The sequence below is a fragment of the Fistularia commersonii genome, chromosome 4, assembly GCF_037954325.1.
Source record: "Fistularia commersonii isolate RoL2024-O1a breed Wild chromosome 4, RoL_Fcom_v1.0, whole genome shotgun sequence".
In the NCBI taxonomy this organism is placed as follows: domain Eukaryota; kingdom Metazoa; phylum Chordata; class Actinopteri; order Syngnathiformes; family Fistulariidae; genus Fistularia; species Fistularia commersonii.
Window position 1 is genome coordinate 4,031,373 of NC_141287.1, and position 22,886 is coordinate 4,054,258.

At 53.2% G+C, this 22,886-nt stretch overlaps 1 protein-coding gene across 1 annotated transcript in view; it reads right to left on the minus strand.

Annotated features, from left to right (window-relative positions):
- Window positions 1-22,886, minus strand: part of lrp1bb (low density lipoprotein receptor-related protein 1Bb) — a 205,622-nt gene that overhangs the window by 162,476 nt on the left and 20,260 nt on the right. Inside the window, exon 2 of the mRNA XM_086144762.1 lies at window positions 14,781-14,918. Within this exon, the coding sequence (XP_086000888.1) occupies window positions 14,781-14,918 (138 nt within the window). The remainder of the gene's footprint in view (window positions 1-14,780; window positions 14,919-22,886) is intronic.

Genomic DNA, 22,886 nt, shown 5'->3' on the forward strand with positions numbered 1-22,886 from the left:
CTGTCTGAGTGATGAGTGAGAAATGGCATCTCCCGGCTCCGAGTCCACCGGCGGTCGGTTTGATACCAGCTCAACCTCTGATGGACATCAAACTCTCCGCGGGCCTGAAGATGCAAATTCAACTTCCTCCCGGAGACAGCGGGGTTTTAAGAGCCTGAACCGAACGCTCGCTTTCGGTTTGAGTCACTATGAGTTTGAGTCCAAACTTTAGCAAACGGTCATCTAGAGTATCTCCGGGTCAGGAGGACGTCCCTGGGGGCCAGAACCTGGTCCGAGGAGAAGGACCGAGCAGGGGGTTGGAGGCACTGAATGATTCTCAAACCGACATGTTTCTCTTTGAAAGCAACCGGATGGACGAATGCAGCGAGCAGACAAGCAGCTCTGTGGTGGAAGGTAACGCAGCTCCACCAGGCCGGTGGAGCTTGTGCTCTCCAAACATCTGCTTCTGCTCCTGCACTACTGGTGACAAAATACAACCCAGGACCTCCGCTAGACTCTCCTAGACTTCCAAAGCGTTACCAGACCGAATTGATCGAATCGGGACAGTTCCCTGGAGCTGCGGCGCTCAAAACAAGCTCAAACCTTCAGAATGCCTTATGAATTCACGGAGCCTGCGCTTGAAGAAGTCTATAGCTGCGTGTCGGACGTAGGACCTGCGGCCGTGATGAAGCCCGTGACCTCGGCTCACCCGCAACCCCCACCTTTGGCCGCCGGGAGAAAGAAAGGAAGACGGAGAGAAAGACCGAGAGACCGGAACCCGCACGATGAACCTACGACAGACGCTCACACACTCCCTGACCTCACGCAGAGCTGGCTTAGTTCCTGCAGCTGAACCGGATCACGCAGGGGGAGGAGTCGCCTTCGCAGCCCGGAGGAAACGCCGCTCTTCATCTCCATTCGCAGCCGAACGTCCTCCGGTCCTCCAGCGGTCCGACAGGGTAACCGTACCGAAGCGGCGAAGAGGACCCGCGCCGCTGGGATAAGATGCGAACACACTTCCGCCGAGTCGAAGGAGGCGACGTCGGCCTCCGTTAACCCTCAAAGGACTCTTGGCTGACAGAAGACTGACTGGAGCACGTTGTTGCCGTGGCCTCCTGCTGTTTGAGACGGAGAGCGAGGAGACCGAAGGTAAACGCTCAGCGCTGAGCGCGGATTCACCGAAACTGTCACGGCTCTGAGTGACGGGGTAAAAACACAGAGCCCCCACGCTGCAAAGGATGGAGGAACACCAGAGGGCCGGCTCGGAAAACACACCGGATAATAAGCAGAATGATAAGACACCCTGCCACAAATAAATCAATGAAAATAAAAGTCGCTCCCCAGTTAGAGCCTCCATGTCTGCATGGGCTCCTTCAGGTTCCTGCAGGGGCTTCATGGAAGAACCCGCGTGGTCCGGACGTGTGCAGGAGGAGGTCACGTCTCCGTGTGGCCGAGCATCTCCACCGCCCGACGCTGGGATAGCCAGTCGATAAATGTGATCGGAATGGATAAAATCATCAAATCCCAAATTGACGCATCGATTCGAGTAATTAGTTGAAACAAATCAGTCGAGCGATACATGAATAGATAAATGACAAAATGAATAATCCAAATATCCCATTTTCTCCGGCAGCTCTGAGAGAATAAGCAGCGAGCGCCGCTCTGCAAACATACCAATGTAAACAAACCCAAGTGAGAAGACGATAGTGTAAAAACGATAGTGTCGAATGTCAGGCGGTTTATCAAAGGACGGCATCTCCACTCGGAGGAGGATTCAAACCAGTGATTTGCCGCCCGAGTTCACAGCAAAATATCAGTCGCTTCCAGCCTTTTCAAAAACGTGTTCTTCGACCGCAGAAACGAGCCCGAATCAAACCGCATAATTGAGGATTCCAGCCGTGCGCGCCGGACGGATTCTCTCAAATCATCTCAAATCATCTCCGGGCCTCCGCCTGGGCAGGTGCGGCCCGGCGGCCGGACTTTCATCAGCGCCGGGCGGACGGAGGATTCTGCTCCCGGCCTCCGGGGGAGGAGGAACACTCGCGTCCAACGGGTTTATTTGGGTTTCATTGTACTTTAATGCCAGGCGCCGATGGACGCGACCGTCCGTCTGGTGTATTTCCCAAGTGGACGCCGGCATCCCGCGCTCGGCGGCCGCCGTCTCCCGGCCGCGGACGCCCTCGAGGGGACGGCTAGTCACGTGGCAAAACAATGGCCGGCGCGGCGGCGTCGGCCGGCCACGAGCAGCTTTCACCGGAAGACGGCCGATAGGGAGAAGTCGCGAGATGAAAATATCCAGAATTATGGCGGCTTACAAAGGACCGGCTTGGTTATAAGCATCTGCTTGGCTGCGCACATTCTCCTCCGCCGGTGTGTTTGCACACATTAGCATTTGAATGGAGCGCTCCGGAAAGGCCCGGGTCCGCCCCTCACCGCCGCCTCGCCGCCCTGAATGCACGGCGCGTCAATCAAGCCGGGCGGCGACAAAGGCTGGACCGGGAGCGGCTCCCCTTCTCGCCCGGCAGCTGCTGGAAGCAGCCGTGGAGGAACGGCTCTGAGAATCCTGCGGGTCCGGGTCGGCGGCCTCGTTACAGGGTTTTCACGGGGAACGGGAGACGAGTCATTATCGCAAGTTCTTATTAGCGGCGAAGCCGAGCTGCGGGGGCGGAGCTCCGGAGCCTGACCAGACACCGGCGCCAGGATCGGACCCGTCCACCTCCAAATAACAGCATCTCCTCACTGCTCTCAGTCGAAAGCTCTCATATCACAGCGGTTATATGTGTGTGTGTGTGTGTGTGTGTGTGTGTGTGTGTGTGTGTGTGTGTGTGTGTGTGTGTGTGTGTGTGTGGTGGTGGGGGGGGCTGCGGGTGGATCCCAGGGCTCCAGTCCAGAGGCTTCTTTGCTTTAAGTTGGGATCACGTTACAAGCCTTTCCTATTATACTCAGTTTGAGGCTTTATTTTCTTCTCTGTTTACTTCAACTCATCCTTCTTCTTCTTCTTTCAGCTTTTCCCTTCAGGTGTCGCCACAGCGAGTCCACTTTCTCCATCTAACCCTATTCTCTGGATCCTCCTCTCTCACACCAACTACCTTCATATCTTCTCTCACTGCGTCCATAAACCTTCTCCTTGGTCTTCCTCCAGACCTCCTGCCTGGCAGCTCCAATTCCAGCATCCGTCTACCAATATATTCTCTATCCCTCCTCTGTCCATGACCCAACCATCTCAGTCTGGCTTCTCTGACCTTCTCTCCAAAACATCTAACATGTGTTGTTCCTCTGATAGACTCATTCCTGATCCTCTCCATCCTGGTCACTCCCAAAGAGAACCTCAACATCTTCATTTCTGCAACCTCTAGTTCTGCCTGCTGTCTTTTGGTCATTGGAACAGTTTCTAGTCCAAACATCATGGCTGGTCTCACCACTGTCTTGTACACCTTTCCTTTTATTCTGGCTGAAAGTCTTCTATCTCATAGTACTCCTGTCCCCTGACTCGTCTCTTCACCTCTTCTCCACACTCTCCTACGCTCTGAACTGTTGACCCCAAGTACCTGAGATCCTCCAGCTTCTTGACCTCCACTCCCTGTAGCCTCACCGTTCCACCCGAGTTCCTCTCGTTCACACACAAATATTCTGTCTTGCTGCGACTCACTTTCATTCCTCTCCTTTCCAGATCATACCTCCACCTCTCTAGATGTTCCTCTACCTGTTTTCTGCTCTCACTCCAGATCACAATGTCATCTGCAAACAGTTTTCTACAACGCATCCATTCATTTATTATCTCTACCGCTTCGCCAGTCTTCGGGCTCACAGGGGCGGAGCCTCACCCAGCCGTGATTGGGCGAGAGGCGGGGTTCACCCCGGACCGGTCCAATCACAGGGCCTCGTACACGGACGCGCAACCATTCACCCTCTTATTCACACGCCTGGTGAAAAAGGGTGTCACCGGTGAAGCTCCTGCATGTGTTTGGACTGCGGGAGGAACCCGGAGAACCTGAGGAACCCCACGCAGACGCGGGGAGAACATGGAGGCTCCACACAGGAAGAACCCTGTTGGAATCCAAGCAGGGACCTTTTGGCTCCAGTGCATCGCCCCGATTCTGTCCGGTCACTTTAAAAGGGTAAATGTGAAGCTACGTCCACGCTAGCTCCCATTGTTCTCCACCGCAGCCGTTGGCTTCAGGGGACGTCAGACTGATGGAGTGACGGCTTCTCATTCCAGGAGATCTTCCTACAACCTTTACTATCATCTCATCTCGTAATATCTCCGTGTCCTTCACGTGTAAAGACAGGTGATTTTGCAGGTGTGGGATGATCCTGCGCTGACCTGCGCGCATCAACGGCCGCGCCGCAAAATGACCACGTGGCAAAATAATCCTTCTATCTGTTTGAGGAGACCGGACGATGAGCTTTCCCTCCTGGAAACCACAGGCGGCCGCAGCTGCTGAGTCTGCTGCGAGAAGATCTGCGGTTTCCTCACTAAGCACCGGCTCAGCACCGGCTCCCGGAGCAGAAGCCGTATCGTGGAATAAAACTGCTGATGGTTGCGGGCTAAAGCTTTTAAGGTGCGAGATTTATCCCGCCGTCTCCGGGGCGGAGAGGACGCCCGGGAGACGGACGGACCGGCGGAACCCGTGCAGACGTGGAGCCTCTTTCCTCCGTCGTCAGCTAACAGGGACGCAAACACCTGGACTTCATGCAGGGCAGGGAAGGAGTCTGCTCTCCTTTAGCTGAGCGACGGCCTGATCCTGGCGGGGGGGTTTCCTTGGTAACTGCAGTTGTGGGTCTTTGCTCAGATCCAGCCAATCCCAAGGCTCCTTACTGAAGTCCTCAAGTATCTACACAGAACTAACACGCTAAGACCCACGTCAGGACAGAAAGGTCTCAGGTAAGAATGGCTTCTGAGTCATTAGCATCCACCATTAGCAGCTACTGACCTACTGACCTACTGACCTACTGACCTACTGACCTAGCTAACCATCTACAAACATATCTGAGTTTTTTTTTGTTGTTTTTTCGGTGTGTGTCTCAAGCAGCAGACGTTCCACAGTGGTCCAGCTGTGGCCTGAAGATGCCAGACATTGAACTCACCCAGGAGAAGGCAGGTGGAGGTGGAAACGACGCTCCCCTCTGACGGGGAGGCCTCCTGCCCTCCTGCCCTCCTGCCCTCCTGCCCTCCTGCCCTCCTGCCCTCCTGCCCTCCTGCCTTCCTGCCCTCCTGCCCTCCTGCCCTCCTGCCCCTCACTCGACTTTGCTTTTCTCTCTATGAGAGAGGCAGTTTGACGCCGCGCCCCCTTCAGGACCAGGCGTTGGACAGATGTGGGTGACAATGTTTTGCCGCGGTGGAAGCGCATGAAGTTCTTATTAGCTTGTAAAGACGAGCGGCGGCGCTGTTATCAGGCAGCCAGAAGCAAATTCTTTCTTTCGCAGCTGTAATTTTACACCTGGGAGTTATTGGGAACGGACGACGACAGAAAAGCCGTCTTCGCGGGTCTTTACAGCCACGTGATGATATCAGACGGGTTTATGGGACGCTTGTTTTATTCAGCTGCGCTCGCCTTCAGCACGTCGCACATCTGAGTGACGGCCTTCAGCGGAGCTTCCTCGCAGATGGACGGCTCAGAGAGGAGGCTCAGCCTCGCGTCACGGACACCCAAACACATCCGATCATCCATAGGTGCCTTTCAAACAGGCTTTACTGAAACCGTCTTTCGCTCATTAAGGATCCGACCTGATCAGGTGACCTTCACCTCCAGATGTCTTTTTAGGGACGATGTCAAGGGGATTCATTCTGCTTGATCTTGTCTTATTTTACTTTAATTCACGATGCATTCGCACACGCGGCCATTCATGGCGCCGCAGCCGGCGTTCGCCTCGAGACATCCAACCAGCCGCCCTCTCATTGGCCCGTCACATCTCCATCCAAGGGGTGACCTTGTCCCTCACACATCGTGCGGAGACATTCTGTCAGCCGCCCTCTCGCTCGCAGCTCGATAATCGATCATTGGCATTGATTGACTTGATACCCGCTCATCCACAGGACGAACAGGTGTAAAATCTCTGAGCTTCTTCTCCACCTGGACCACCGGAGACGGTTCTCCATTCCTGAACGAGGCATTGAATTTTGACGGATCCCTCAGAGGTGTGAACCTCCTGCCCTGCATGAGGTTGTGGGGAGCAACGGAGGAAACGGGGTCACGGCTCTGAGGGCTGGCGGGCGGGCGGGCGGGCAGGCGGGGGGTTCGCATTGGAAGTGTCGCGATGGCGGCGGCACGATTTATTGATGAGGTTTTAAAAAGTTATCCGAGCAGCTTAAGTGTGTCAGCTTTGATGTGGCGAGGAGCTGTCGGGACGCCGTCAAACCGCCACTTTGCAGAGGAACCCAGAGGTACATGCACACACGTGTGTGCTCCGCGCACGTAATCCTGCAGTTCAAAGCGGGCCCGGGATGTAAACGCCGTTAATCCCTGGAAGTACAATTTGCGGAGGGATTTGAGAACTGGTGCACCGCCAGGATTGTGACGTGCCCTTAAATATTTGCGGGCGTCAAAATCAGCCGCCAAACAATGAAATTTTAATTCTCGCCACTCCTGAGGAGGAAAATCCACTGTAATAGGATTTGTTGATGGCAGATTGTTTCCCGCGATCAAGAGAGGAGCTCCGGGATCTCGCCGGGCCGCCGAGAAACAACGTACGAGGTACGAAACGCCGACGGCCACCGTTGGCGCCGCACGCCGTCCCGGGCGGGCCTGATCCGAGAAGACCTGACGCTAAAACATCTCCAGAGCAAAGAGAGAATTCCCCTTTGGCTTCCAAGGATTCCCGGGAAAAAAAACCCTGATAAGCAGACGCATCAGAGGGGAAGGAGAAGCCCATCTGCTGCGGCGCTCCAGGAGAGCAGGAGAACCTCCTGGAGGACTGGAGAACGCTGAGGAGCCCACTGGACCTCCTGCTGTCAATGCTCCATCCATTCAACATCTACATGCAATAGATAAGCTATTATGGAGGAGTCTGGTGGGAGAGACATCAACCCACACTCTCTCTCTCTCACACACACACACACACACACACACACACACACACACACACACACACACACAGGAGAGTGATGCAGGAAAGTGTGGTCCCAGGAGGTCACTTGTGTGTTTGTCCCAGCGGGAGCTGGAAACTAATCGGCTGGAATGATTAATATTGTGCAGACGAGGTCTGGATCTCCTGCACGGTGTCACCAGACACCATCAACAAGGGTTCTGCTCCGTTGGACATGAAAAGAAGACACCACACTAATTAATAACTAATATTAGTGGTTGACGAAGACCGCGGACGACACCTCCACCAGAAGGCGTACGGGCCGGAGGGGGAACGGCTGGCGACGACAAGCCGGTCCTGGCCGATGTTTGAATATTACCTCATGATTGCAATGCAGTATGTTTACATGCATTTACTGTTTATTTTGATTTGAGGGACTTGCAAAAACCCCTGCCTCAAACTGTAGAATCTCCTACCTCACGCCAATATTTCAGTATCAATTGCAAAACTGCTAAAATTTAACTGTCATCAGGTGATGTCAAGGAACGCACGACCCCGTGCTTTTCCCTGAAAAAAGTCCTCATAAGGGCTTGTTTCCACATTTTGGTCAGAGGTATAAAGTGAGCCTGATCCTTTGGATCGGGGTCAGAACTTCTTCATCTACACCTTGGACCGGTCGCGTCTCGGCCGGTGTCTGGAGAAGACGAACGATCCTCGTGGAGCGACGTTCATTCTGGCCCGGGGCATCTGGTCAGTGAATTTCCCTGACTTTGAACGAACCGTTCTTGCTCGATCAGTTCCCGGCCGTTGTGACGTTTTTCCCCGAAAGATAATCTGAACACACCGGGACGACAAAGTCCGGTCCCGTGGTGGAAGTCGGGAAAACGCACTCAGAGGAGATGACAGCTGACCTCAGAAGGACAGGAGACACATCTCACCCGGGGACAGGCGCTGGACTCAGTGGAAGAGCTGCAAACATCTCACACCTTCTCACATGGACTTCCGCCACATCCGGCCTGGTCTCAAAGACCATTTCTCCCGATGAAGAAAGAAAACGGGCTCGGCCGCCGTGGCGCCGTGGAGCGAGGTGTTCCAGCCGCATATCTGCTGAGCGTGGACACCTGCTCCACGCGAGGACCGCTCTTCGGTCCTCAGATGATCAGAAATGGCTTCACCGATCCCGGTTGTCCTTCACGGCCTCGCCGAATGCGGAGCCTGAACCCCTGCGGCCCCCGGGGCTGCAAGGAAGGGTGCAGCTGCTCAGAGCTGAAACCGAAGGACTCCGGTTCAGCCGGATGAATAAATCCGGTATTTGGTTGTTATTTCGGAAATGAAACACGTCGCACGTGCACGGAGGAAGCACCCAGACCTTCTGGAGGACAAACCCTGGAAACAAAGCTGTTTTCCGAGCCCTGACCTTCAGCCTGTCTGCCAAGCACAGCCTCATCAGGCCTCTTGATACAAAGAGATGAATCACACCGGCAGCTCCGCATCCTCACATTCTGATCAGTCTCTGATAATCAATACAAAGAGTGCAGAAGACGCTGTGCATCTTGTCAGGCCATGAAAAACTAGAAACCCTCCTGAGGTGGAGGAGTGTGTTGCATCAGATGGAGCAGTGTGTGTCCCGTCGGAGGTTGGCGGTGCAGGTGGAGGTGAAGGAGGAAGCTTGCGTGGCACGAAGACGTGCACGAAGGCGGTTACAGCAAATCGATGCCTCCGCATAAACAGTATTGATAGCAAAGTTAAACAGCATGTCATCGAGGCTGCGTGGGGATAAATGCTCGCGGACGTCCATCGGTGAGGAGGGCAGCGAGGCAGCCGCACCAAAGACTCACTTTCAGGGAACGGATCTGGAAGGCTGCGCAGACGCAGGTAAAACACACGGACTGTCTCATTTCCACATCAGTAATGGGATTCTTCCTTCTTTCCACTCAAAAGGTACCTACAACTCAAATCTCAGTGTTCCTCAGAACAGACCTCGCCTCCGGCGGGCTGCGCTGCCGTGCGGAGACCGTTCTGGGTCCGAGCACGTCCGTAAGAGCGGAGAGACGGTTTATTCATCATTATTATTAAGGGTCGGCCTGTTGGAAAATTCTGAAAAAGCAACCGCGAGTGGATTTGCATTGTTTCCACGCTTCTTCTGCGCGTCGGCTCGACAATTAAGAGTCGGAGGAGATCCGACCCCTTCAGCTCCGTGGCTCCTGAGATCTTTGGGAGCCCATCTGTGCACGAGGGCCTTCTGCAGCTTCTGTAAATCCACGGCTCCGAGAAGCTCCGCTGCTTCCAAGAGCCGTTTCTCCGCGGTCCCGCCCAGGCTGAGATCTTCAGGTCTCCTGCGGCGCTCAGGATCTACCAGGTGTGCAACACAACGCTGTCCTGAGGAGACCTGCACCAGAACCTCTGCCCTCTGATGAGAGGAAGGAGCTCCACAAAAAGGATCAGAATTTGACTCCATATTAAAAAAAAACGAAACAATAAACGGGCACTGACTTCCGTCTCCATGACGACGACACAAGTTGTTTCAGGCAGTGCGCTAGTTGTTACCGCCAGACGGGAAAGCTCAGATGAAATGTTAAAAAGGGAACTTCTTGTTCCCTCAAGTGTGAAGAAAGGTAAATGGATTTCGACTCCGCCAACCTTTTTCAGGCCAGCGACGGGCCTTCATTACTCCAAACCTCCGGTGCCGCATTACTATCGGGCGTCACAGAGCAGAGCCACGGGCGCCGCTCACACATTTCTCAGAGATCAAATGGAAGGACGGGGTAAGAATCCACGTCTGATAGAAAGCCTGAACTATTCTGACGGGAAGAAACACCGAGAATCATTAAACATCTCCCACTTGACAGCCTCAGACGTGGGCGGAGACCAGACCGTCAGGAAGTACAAATATTAAACATAAAAACCGGTGATAATAATTCATTTGTAATGATCTGGGAAAAAATCCACACATGAACAGATTTGAAACAAGCCACGGAAGGCAGGTGACCTTCTTTGTCGTGTCCTGACCTTCCTCACAAAGAAACCCTGCTTCTAATTTCTGGTTTTGATGCGATTCTGAATTCATTTATCCATTTCTGGAGAAGAAGTGACGCTGACAGCGTGACAACCAAGAGCCTCGGGAAGAATCTGGAGACGTGAAGTAGGACCAGACCCTGATATTAAGGAATGTGACGGCAATCACACTGACAAAATACCAAGATAGAAGGAAAATCGATCGAAAATAAGCGTCGGCTGAAGCCACGGCGTCCTCGTGCCGACGGCGCCGAATAACGGCGGAGACGCCGCGTCGAGGGAACTCCAGTAATTGTGTCTGCGGAGGTTCTGGGTCATCCTGCTCGTGGTGAATTCTTCTTATCTTGACGCCTGGACTTCCGTTTCTTCACCTGAAGACGCCGGGGTTTCATCAGCATAACGTCCACCTGGTTTCTGCCGATCGGCTCTTCCGTTGACACAACAAGCCGCCGTGACCCATATTCGGAAACTCGCCACAGTTCATTGGAACTGAAGACTCTCGGACGAGGGCTGAGACGATCGTGAAGAAATTCAAGTCTGCTTGCAGACACAAGATGATTCCCACAAGAATCCCGTCACCGTGCAGCGACCACCGCTGATCTCTGGCATGTGAGGCTGCTTGGAAGCCGACGTGGAGGCAGCGCTCACGCCGGACTCCCCGTGTCGGCCTCGGGCCAGCTTCGGGGAGCAGGAGGACAAACGTTTACGTTCTCTGCGACCGGAACCCGAGGTCACGACTACGGCTAGACTGCCTTCGCCCCCGGTCGTGGCTCGCACCGCCCAGAAGATAAAACCCGAGTCTCCCGCGTTAAAAGATGGGATTCCACCCCCGTCGTGCTGTAAACCGGTGGGCAGCTGCGGCGAAGCCACAGGAGGACGACGCGCTGCAAGTCGATGAGCGATAACGAAGCGGCGCCAGCGGGGAGCCGCTCCCTTAAAGACCGTTTAATGTCCCATCCGATTTTCTCTCAGACATTCGGCCCATCTGGTTGAACACCAGATAATTTTAGGTCGGCGGAGCACGTCTGAAAGGGTTTATTGTACGTCTAATCGGCCGACGGGAGCCGAGGACCCGCCAGGAAGCTCGCTGCTGATAGGCCGCTCGGCAGGGGCGGGGCCGCTCTGATAACGGCACGCGGGGTTTTCAAAACACTGGCCGGACAGCAAAGAGCACCGGTGTGTGAGTGTGTGCAAGAAAAAAACCCTCGGTCAACAGTTTACGGAGACGTGCATTAAGTCTGGCACAAAGACAAAGTCTCCAAATTTAGTGTCAAGCCCTTTCTATCGACCTCTCCGGCAGCAGACCCAGAGTGTGTGTGTGTGTGTGTGTGTGTGTGTTTAGTTTTTAATTGCACAAGCAGAGACAGGTGTAGCATTCAAAGTAGGGCCACGCCAGCTGCAGCTCATCAACATAATCAAGCCTTCGACTCAAACCCTCTCCGTCCCAGACTCAATGCTTCCACATTCATTTTCGGTTTGGTTCCAAGGCCTCCTCCTCCTCCTCCTCCTCCTCCTCTCCTTCTCTTTCTCCTTCTCCAGCAGCAGCACCAAGTCCAAGCCCACGTCGGCTTCGGTGAACCTTTCTTAAATCTGCATGTTCCCTCTCACATTCAGTACCCTAAAAAGGGTGCAACCACCTGCGTCATTACTCATAGCCTCCTCAGCATCTGACCCCCCCCGCAGCATCCTAGGTCCTCCTGCAACATCCCATCCCGCAGCATCCTAGGCCCTCCTACAACATCCCATCCCACAGCATCCTAGGTCCTCCTGCAACATCCCCTCCCGCAGCATCCTAGGCCCTCCTACAACGTCCCATCCCGCATCATCCTAGGCCCTTCTGCAACATCACATCCCACAACATCCTAGGCCCTTCTGCAACATCCCATCCCACAGGATCCTGTCCTCCTGCAACATCCTATCCCGCATCATCCTAGGCCCTGCTACAGCATCCCGTCCCACATCACCCTAGGCCCTCTACCAACAGCCCATCCCACATTATCCTACGCCTTCCCGGAACATAGAATCCCACATCATCCTAGGCCCTGCGGCAACATATCATCCCGCAGCATCCAAGGCTCTTCTTCTTCCTTAAAATTCCACAGAAGTGTCCAGATCCCAACACACATTTCGCACTTATATATCATATAAGGCAGAATGAAACCAAGGAATGGATAAAACACAGACATGGCGTCCCCCCCCGGGGCGCCATCACAATGCTGTGATTAAGAACAGGTAAGTTTTCTGAAGGTGAATAGAAAGAAGTTTTGGTTCTGTTTTTCGTTATATATTTATTTTTTCCATCTGGGCACCTTCATATCAAGGCCTCTCGGGATACCGCCATGTATATTCATTAGAGGTGGGCGGGGGAAGGGGGGGGGTCGCGGGACCCAGCTGGTTGACTAAAACTTCCCCGCCGTGACCTCGATTTCTTCCGCTTCGCGATGAGGTTGGGCGTCCACGTGGGATCGGGCGAAGCGAACGCCGCGTCCCTGAGTGAACTTAAGCAGAAGGTTGGCGTCAGGCTCAGGAGATCCTAATGAGTTATCTTTACCACGGGAAAAACAAAGGCCTGGCAGTTAAACTAACCCAGGTCTGAAAACACCGCAGAAAATGGTTTCATTGTGATGGCGTGAGTTGTCAGCTTGCGGCGACCAGGAGGCCATCGCCTCATGGACGGAGGTCCTTATTCACTCATTCCACTGGCCTCGCAGCCTGACTCACTATTCAATGTTCTTTTTTCTTTCTGGAGTCACGAATGATACAATAGAAGAGAAAATACAAATGATAGAATAAAGAAAGAAATATTCTCGTATTATTTTCTTTTTATCCTTGTCAATGTGGCATCTTTTCCACAATCATTTGTGTTCAGAGGCTTTTACTCCCCTTTTGTGATTCCATATGGTTTATTCATCAAATGTTCCTGCCGAATATCCCGAGATCAAAGTGCCATCACTTGATCAATACTTCAGCCGCGACCGTCCCTCTGCAGCACTGCTGTCCACCAAGAGGCCGGGCTGAGCAGGACGTGCACATTACCTTCGATAACATCTACTTATCTAACTAGAGTCTTCCACCCCTTGAGGAGGACTGACATCTATCTATCTATCTATCTATCTATCTATCTATCTATCTATCTATCTATCTATCTATCTATCTATCTATCTATCTATCTATCTATCTATCTATCTATCTATCTATCCATCCACAAGTTTCACTTTTGCAGAATAAATGCTAAAGAATGTATTATTGTTGATGGGTTATGTAGCTTCCTACACTGCCTGCTGGGTGAAATTACCCGCCGGCTGCTTCCGATACACCTTTTTATCTGAGTGCGTACGCCGTATTACTCATGCAGACACAGGCCGTCTCCGTCACACATCCCAAAATATAAATTATGCAACCGGTATCAAAGGATCCAGGAGAAACAAAAGCAGGACTTGATGCAGCAACAGTTATTTCCTGAAGTGACGGTGCGTAAATCCAAAGTGCGATAGGCAGAGCGTGTCCGGTGTTTTCCTTATCTGGAGACGACGGGAAAGGAGGTCTTTGGTTCCGTTGCCCAGGAACGGATCTCAGAAGGAGACACGCGTGATATTTTGCATTCAAAGTTGGAGAATCCAGTGTCACTGAAACGGTCACGTGAGAAGGTCAAATCTGACGAAAGGTCCACCGGAGGATCCATGGCGGCGTCTGCGCTGCGTGGGAAAGCTCCGGCTGAGTGGAACGAGGTCCCGGCGTCGACGGTCCAGGAGCCCGGCGCCTCTTTGCCACGCCAGGACGGCGTTTGGAGCTCCGCACCTGGCGTTCCCACCCCGCCGAGCCACGGCGGAGGGAAGGTCACCTCGGCGACCGCTTGAAAAGTTCCACGCTGCGCGCTTGAGCCGCGGCGGCGTAGATTAGCATTTTAATGATGAGCTGACGTGCGTCACGGCCCAAATATAGCTGAGGGTGGATCTGTTAATGATCCGCAAATTCCTTTTATCAATGAGACACGTACTGGAGCTCACATTAAGAGCGGCGCCGGAGGGGGAAAGCACTTGATGAGGAGCCGCAGCGTGCACCGGCGACTCACACACTCAATGCCGGCTTAATGTGTAAACACATTTCACAATCTTAATCTGCAGAGGTCAGCCTGGTGCGCTCCGCAGCGCCACGTCTAAGATCTCAGTCATCGGATCCGGCCGTGCGGAGACGCCGATGTGACGAACGCCCCGAAAATAAAAGCATCGGGAAACAAAGGAGGAAGTCGAAGATTAAGATTAAGAAGAACAAGCCGAAGAATTAGGCGGCGTCATGTCAGTACGTGACATCCAAGGAGTCAGAGCCCCGCGGATAAAACACATCGGACCGTCTGAGGGTGTCGGGTTTGACAACAAGATGAAATAAATCGGAGAGAAAACAACGTCCGGGAGACGATAATAAATCAGGCAATTATCTAAGTTTTGCTTTCCATCTCGTACCAGACGAACATGGAAAATGAGCATTTATTAATGCAATAAATACACTTTGCTGTGATTAATGTGTCCAGACGCACTGATGGCGGCCAGTTATCGACGGCCTGCGTTTATTGATTCATTATTCATTGAGGAGTACTCATAAGAAGCCATGTTCATATTTATATGCAAACCCAAATACATACATATACATGTATATACATATACACACACACATATATATGATTCTTTATAAATAAAGTAACAGAATGAGTAAATGGATAAATAAATAGATGATGAAGGCCACCCGGAAGGACCGGCTCCTACCTCGACAGTGGACGCCCTCATCGTAGCCGTCGTCACAGTCTCGGGCTCCGTTGCAGAGCTTGTTGAAATGGATGCATTTGTTGGTCCCGATGCACTGGATGTGGTTGAGGGGGCACCTGATCACCACCTCCTGAGCACCTGGAGGAGGGAAAAAAGGTTTTTGTTTCTGGACGTGACTGTCCGGGCCATACGCCCGACGCTGGCCGTGCGGGAGCAAACCCCCGGGTTACGTTGTCGCTCCACAGCGCTTCGCACGAGCACAAAGCACGCCTTTTCATGCAATAAGTGACACTTCCTGTCCGGCGAAAGCCAAAAAGCACCAATTGTGATGAGTTTTGGTTTGAACGGAGGATTAAGTGTTGGGAAAATGACCGGCAGGCTAAACTAGCTGTTTATCTTAATCCACAGCGGCAGCATTAACTTCAGAGCACACAATGCAGTCATCAAAGACTCGGAGGCAGCGTTTACCACACAATAACTACATTTAGCACATAATACCCTCAATTCAGGAGTTGGAGTGCACTACTTTCACCCGTACAGTGTGGCATCAGTGCTTATACCCCGCTAAAGGATCGGAATACCAAACACCACTTAACAGAGGGAAAGGGAAATAGATATGAATACAACGGGGTCATTATCTCACACACACACACACACACACACACATGCGCACACTCCGGATCCCATGTTCCTCCTCTCGAAGCAGGAGGTCTCTGAGAAGAACCCACGCGTATGCTAATGTGTTTATGCTCCGCGGCGCCGTTCCCAGCACGCCGCAGATGTTCGCCACGCCTCTTTGCGAGCACGCGTGTCTCAAATCGCCAGACGCGCATGTTTAAGGATTCATGAGGCACGTAGGTGACCCTCGCCGCCGCGGCCGGCCGAGCAAATGAAACGGCGCCGACCGCGACTCCGCCGGCGTAAATCATGTCAGCGCCTTAACTACATGGGTATCAATTACCCAGGTGCCGCCGCAGCCACTTAACAGGAGATTTACCGCCCGCAATCCACGCCGGGGGGGTTTGGACCCCCGCGAGCAAACCCTCGCGCCGCTCAGGCCGGCCGTCACGCCTCCGGGCGGCGAAGGAAGACGTCCGGCGTGCGGCCGGAGGCTGTCCGCCCTCCTCGCTAATGGCACCGTAATGACTCCCGCTCGCCCCGGCAGCCCTTCTTCTTTTATTGCCTTAAAAGGGTTGCTGCTCCTTCTTTAATTAATCTCTCTTGGCTCCCCTGAGATCCTCCGTTCTTCTCCGCCATATTTAGGTAACTCAAATATGTGCGACTCGGCCGTTAAGAGTTCATAACTCATAAGTGAGGCGGCGTCTTCTGACGCCTTTTCTTCGGGTTATTTTGAGCCCCTCTCGACTTTTATTGCTTTCGCCTGGCAAACGGCTCGCCGCCACAAAACCTCGTCATCTCCTCCCGTGTCGACACGTCCGCACTGCGGGAAGGACGTCCGTCCACATCTCCAGTTTGGAAAGTCTCCATCAGACTGCTTTCCAGCAGATGCACACATTCCCCGCTCATGGAGATACATGTCTTCACATATTGATGGTATTGTATTTACTGTTTTCCTGTGGAGTTCCTGAGAAGTGAACTGGGGAAGTTTGCAAAGCAAATGGAGGAGAAGGTCCTGGGTTTCTGCTGAGAGCCATCTGGTGCTCAGCCACACCCCTCATCAGCCTCACTGCTTTCACCTGCTGTTGTCACCTGCTCACCATCTCCAATCAAGACAGCTTATATGCAGCCTCACTCCGCTCGCTCTTCGCCAGGTTGTCTTCGCTCCCATGCCCGACTCTCCGGCGTTTATTTCCGTATGGCTTCCCCGGTATGGACCCGACTCGCCTCCGACCTCTGCTTCTCGTCTCATCCCCGACCTGCTGCGTCAGCTTCACCCCGTCAGCTCCTCACCGCTGGTACCGTCGCCCGACCCGATCCAACTGCGGTCTTGTGGAACCGTTCCTGCCTGCCACTTTGAAGACCTGGGTTCAGATCCAGCCACACCCACTGACGCTTCTGTGTGCCCGCTGAAATAAGACTGCTTCATTTGTGCTGCAATTGAGTCCATCCTACACCCGTTCCGGTCCAATCTGGTCGGCTACGGACCCAGCACACAATCCCACACCACTTGGTCGCCTCGAGACTATTGAGGGCGTCCTGCAGCAACATGAAGCCATGAGGACTGCATCTGCTGCTGAGGCCAGGGGACAGGCGCTAGCAGCATTAGCTGGACAGATGCAACGGCTAGCAGCTCAACTTTCCCAGCTCTCCTTTTCCACTGGATCTGCCTCCTCCTCTGAAGCATCAGCTCCTGTACCAGCCTCTTCTCCGCCCAGAGACGCTCCTGAGTCCCGGGTGGGTACCCCAGACTTGTGGGCCTTTCATCACCAACTGTTCGCCCTGCACCTTCGCCACTGAATCAGCGAAGGTTGCTTTTGTCATCAACCGCCTGACGGGCAGAGCTGGGCTGTGGGGAACAGCTGAGTGGGAGAGGCATCTCCAGCCTGTGCTTCCTTCAACCTGTTTGCTGCTGGGCTTCGCAAGGTTTTCGGCTTTGAGAAGTGAGGTTCTGAGTCTGCGAGGGGACTGATGGGACTGAGACAAGGGGAAAGAACGGTAGCAGATTACTCCATCGAGGGCCGGCCATAGCAGTTGGACCAGCTCAGCCCTCTGATGCCGTCCTCCGTGGATTGGCTGACTACATTAAAGATGAACTGGTTTCGCACGACACCCCCATCACCTTGGACGTGGTGATTGATTTAGCCATCCGACTCGATCTTCGAATCCAGGCTCGTCGACGAGAGAAGCGTCAGGGGGGAACTCAACGTTCTCTTCCACCCCGCTCCCATGGGGGTGCTTCTACAAGCAACTCCACCTCACTGGGTCAGCAGCCTGGGGATCCCGAACCCATGCAGCCTGGTCGCACCTCCCTCCCACTGGAAGAGAAGGAGCGCCGCCGTAAGTCCAACCTCTGCCTCTACTGTGGGGTAGCTGGACACTATCTCCAGCTGTCCAGCAAAAAGCCAGAGTTCACCAGTAGCCGGGGAGACCCTGGTGAGCTCAACTGCCCTGCCACCTCCCCAAAGCGTGAGACCTTTGTTCCAAGGCCGCCTCCTCCTTCCAGATGGGCCCCACACCTTGGCCATCTTCATTGACTCTGGGGCTGATGCCTGTATCATTGAGGAGGTGGTCCTGCGGCTTCCTTTGCCTCACCCGGTTCCTGCTAGAACCTTAGATGGACACATCTTGGGCACCGTCACAGACCTGCTCTCTGGTAATCATCTCTAAACAGTCCAGTTTCACATTCTGAGCTCCTCCTGTCAGCTTCTCATCCTGGGATAGCCATGGCTCCATCTTCACAACACTCACATTGACTGGGGCCATTCTGGAATGGAGCTCCTCCTGTTATCAGAGGTGCCTGCAGCAAGCCTCAGCTCCGATTCGCTCCTCCAGCCTTTCGCCTGACCTCATCGGGGTGCCATGATTTCTGCCAGGTCTTCAGCAAGGCCAGAGCTACGTCTCTTCCCCTACGACTGCGCCATAGATCTCCTGCCTGGTACGTCACCTCCCAAGGTACGCCTGTACTCCCTGTCAGAGCCCGAGAGAAGAGCCATGGAGACGTACATCGATGACTCTGGCCGCAGGTATCATTTGTTCGTCTTCGTCTCCTGCAGGAACAGGGTCCTTCTTCCTTGAGAAGGACAAGACATTGAGACCCTGCATAGACTACCGAGGACTGAATGAGATCACAGTAAAGAACCGTTACCCACTGCCTTCAAACTGCTCCAGGGGGCCACCATTTTCTCCAAGCTTGACCTGCGCAACGCTTACCACCTCGTCCGAATCAGAAGGCGACGAGTGGAAGACGGCATTCAACACCCCTACCGGACATTGTGAGTATCTCGTAATGCCAGTTGGCCTCACCAATGCCCCTGCCGTCTTCCAAGCATTGATAAACGATGTGCTCCGCGACATGCTCAACAGATGTCTTTGTGTCTCTAGATGATATACTCTTCTCCCGGTCCAAAGAGCAACACATTCACCATGTACAGTCTGTCCTCCAGCGCCTCCTGGAGAACTCCCTATATGGAAAAGCTGAAAAGTGCGAGTTCCGTGTCTTTTCTGGGTAGCCTTGTGGCACAAGGAAACATCCAGATGGACTCAGCCAAGGTCGCAGCTGTCACCTCCTGGCCCGTTCCTGAAAACCACAAACAACTTCAGCGTTTCTTGGGGTTCGCCAATTTCTACCGGCGCTTCGTCCATAATTACAGTTCTGTGACAGCCCCTCTCACCGCCCTGACCTCCAAGGTGCCTTTCCAGTGGTCACCTCTGGCTGCAGCGGCCTTCCTGACCCTCAAGGGTCGATTCACCTCGTCACCCATCCTCCAGGTGCCTGAACGACAGTTTGTGGTCGAGGTGGATGCCTCAGATGTTGGGGTACGGGCCGTTTTGTCTCAGCGCTCTGGCACTGACCAGAAACTACATCCCTCTGCCTTCTCTGGACGCCTGTCCTCTGCTGAGAAGAATTACGACATTGGTAACAGAACTGTTGGCAGTCAAGATGGCCCTAGAAGAGTGGCGCCATTGGTTGGAGGGCACCAAGGAGCCTTTTCTTGTGTGGACTGACCACAAGAATTTGGAGTATATACGCTCCGCAAAGAGACTGAACTCTCGCCAGGTCCGCTGGTTCCTATTCTTTGCCCGTTTTAACTTCACCCTCTCTTACCGTCCTGGATCCCGCAATGCTGCACCCGACACCCTTTCCCGTCAGTTCCTGAGGACAGAGGATTCTGGTTACAGACCTGAGCCCATCCTGCCTTGTTGCCACGTTGACCTGGGACATAGGGGAAAGGGTGAGAGCAGCCACAGAAGGACAGCCGGGTCCCAGCTCCTGCCCATCGAACTGCCTTTTCGTCCCTCCAGCCTTGAGATCGGAGGTGCTACAATGGGCCCACTCCTGCCACCCTGGTGGCCCACCTTGCAGGAGGATGTCCAAGAATTCATCAAGGCCTGTCCTACTTGCAGTCAACACAAGACCGGCCGCCTGCTGGGCTACTTCAACCTCTTCCTGTTCCTCACCGCCCATGGTCTCACATATCCTTGGACTTTGTCACTGGTCTTCCCGCCTCTGACGGCCACTCAGTCATCCTGACCATCGTGGACCGCTTTAGTAAGATGGCCCACTTTGTGCCTCTGCCCAAGCTCCCTACCGCAAGAGAGACTGCTCAGTTGGTCCTGCACGGCCTCCCTGTTATCTCAGACTGTGGGCCCCAGTTTTCTTCTGTGTTCTGCTGGGTGCCACTGCCAGTCTGTCCTCTGGATTCCAGACCAATAGACAAACTGAGCGCATGAATAAAGAACTGGAAACAGCCCTGTGGTGCATGGCCTCCCAAAACCCCTCCTCCTGGTCATCACAACTAGTGTGGGTTGAGTATGCTCATAACTCCCTTGTCTGCTCTGCCACTGGCCTCTCTCCATTCCAGTGCGCATACGACTATAAACCCCCACTGTTCCCTGCCCAAGAGAAGGAGACTTCCTGCCCATCTGTCGCTGCCGCAGAACATGGCTCCAAGCCCGCCCCACCCTCCTTCGTTCTGTGGGTCGCTACGCTGCCACTGCCAACCACCGCCGTACGGCTGCACCTACCTACAGAGCTGGTCGGCAAGTGTGGCTCTCCACCCGAGACTTCCCTCTCAGAGTGGAGTCCAACAAGATGGCACCCAAGTTCATCGGGCCTTTCGCCATCCAGAAGGTCATCAATCCAGTGGCTGTCCGTTTGAAGCTCCTGCGTTCCATGAGAGTTCACCCTACCTTCCATGTGTCCAAGATTAAGCCGGTCCACAACAGTCCCTTGGTTCCTGCGGCACCTCCCCCTCCACAAATGGTCAATGGTGGGCCAGTGTATAGAGTGCATCATCTGATTCGCTCCCGTCAGCGGGGTAGAGGTCTCAGTACCTTGTGGACTGGGAGGGGTACGGTCCTGAAGAGAGGTCCTGGGTTCCTGCTCGCCATATTTTGGACCCCAGTCTCATGGGCAAATTTCATCGGCAACACCCCGACCAGCCAGCCAATGGGTCTGCCAATGTGGCTGGACCCCGCATCTTGCCCCCACCTGTCCAGGATGATGAGGCCCATTCTGTGGGGGAGATGTCTGACGTCGGGGAAGCCCTCCTCCGCCCACCCAGCTGAGGGGATGGAATGGTCTTCGTCCCAGGAGTTTTAGTCTTGTGGTACCGTTCCTGTCTGCCACACGAGAGACCTGGATTCAACCCAGCCATACCCACTGTGTGCCTGCTGAAATAAAACTGCTTCACTGCAGACCTTATTCATTTGTGCTGCAATTGGGTCCATCCTACACCCGCTACACTCCTTTCAGCTTTTCCCTTCAGGGTCTCCACAGCAAATCAACCTTCTCCATCTAACCCTATTCTCCGTATCCTCCTCTCTCACACCAACTACCTTCATATCTTCTCTCACTACGTCCATAAATCTTCTCTTTGGTCTTCCTCCAGACCTCTTGCCTGGCAGCCCCAATTCCAGCATCGGTCTACCAATATATTCTCTATCCCTCCTCTGTCCATGACCCAACCATCTCAGTCTGTCCATGACCCAACCATCTCAGTCTGGCTACTCTGACCTTCTCTCAAAACATCTAACGTGTGCTGTTCCTCTGGACTCATTCCTGACCCTCTCCATCCTGGTCACTCCCAAAGAGAACCTCAACATCTTCATCTCTGCAACCTCTAGTTCTGCCTGCTGTCTTTTGGTCATTGTAACAGTTTCTCGTCCATACATCATGGCTGGTCTCACCACTGTCTTGTACACCTTCCCTTTTATTCTGGCTGAAAGTCTTCTATCACATAGCACCCCTGACACTTTTCTCCATCCATTCCAACCTGCTTGGACCCATCGCTCACCTCTTTTCCACACTCTCCTAAGCTCTGGACTGTTGACCCCAAGTACCTGAAATCCTCCAGCTTCTTGATCTCCACTCCCTGTAGCCTCACCGTTCCACCCGAGTTCCTCTCATTCACACACATATATTCTGTGTTGCTGGGACTAACTTTCATTCCTTTCCAGAGCAAACCTCCACCTCTCTAGATGTTCCTCTACCTGTTGTCTGCTCTCACTACAGATCCCAATGTCATCCGCAAACCTCATGGTCCATGGGGATTCCTGTCTAACCTCATGTCAGCCTGTCCATCACCATTGCGAACAAGAAGGGGCTCAGAGCTGATCCCTGATGGAGTCCCACCTCCACCTTGAACTTCTCTGTTACCCCTACAGCACACCTCACTACTGTCTCACAGCTAGCATACATGTCCTGCACCAGTCTAAAATACTTCTCTGCTACTCCAGATATCCTCAAACAATACCAGAGCGCCTCTCTTGGCACCCTGTCATATGCTTTTCAAGGTCTACAAAAACACAATGCCTTCCCTGTACTTCTGTATTAGCATTCTCAAAGCTAACACTGCATCTGTAGTACTCTTTCTAGGCATGAAGCCATACTGCTGTTCACAAATGCTGTCTTCTGCTCTCAGTCTAGTTTCCACTACTCTTTCCCATAACTTCATGGCATGGTTCATTAACTTTAGTGCTCAGCAGTTGCCGGAATTCTGCACATCCCTCTTATTCTTAAAAATGAGCACCATCAAACTTCTTCTCTCACTCTCTAAGATCCTGTTGAATCTAATCTAGCCAGAGACTCTACTGCTTCCTCTCCAAGACACTTCAAGATCTCCACAGGTATATCATCAGGACCAACTACCTTTCCATTCTTCTACTTCTTCAATAGCTTCCTCATTTCACTTTTACTAATCTCTGCTTTGTGATCAACAATAGACACCTCTTCTAATCTTACTACCTCTATATTTACCTTGCACTGTATCTCCTTATACTCCTCTCCATTCTCTTCAGTGCCCTCAGTGTCCCACTTCTTTTTTGCTAGCTAACTGCTTTCTCTGTATATACTCCTGGACTTCCTCATTCCACCACCAAGTCCCCTTGTCTACTTTCCTTACAGCTGATAAACCAAGTACCCACGACCAGTCACCCTGATAACATAAGATGTAGTTGTCTTTTCACCTGGAAGCTCTTCCTGGC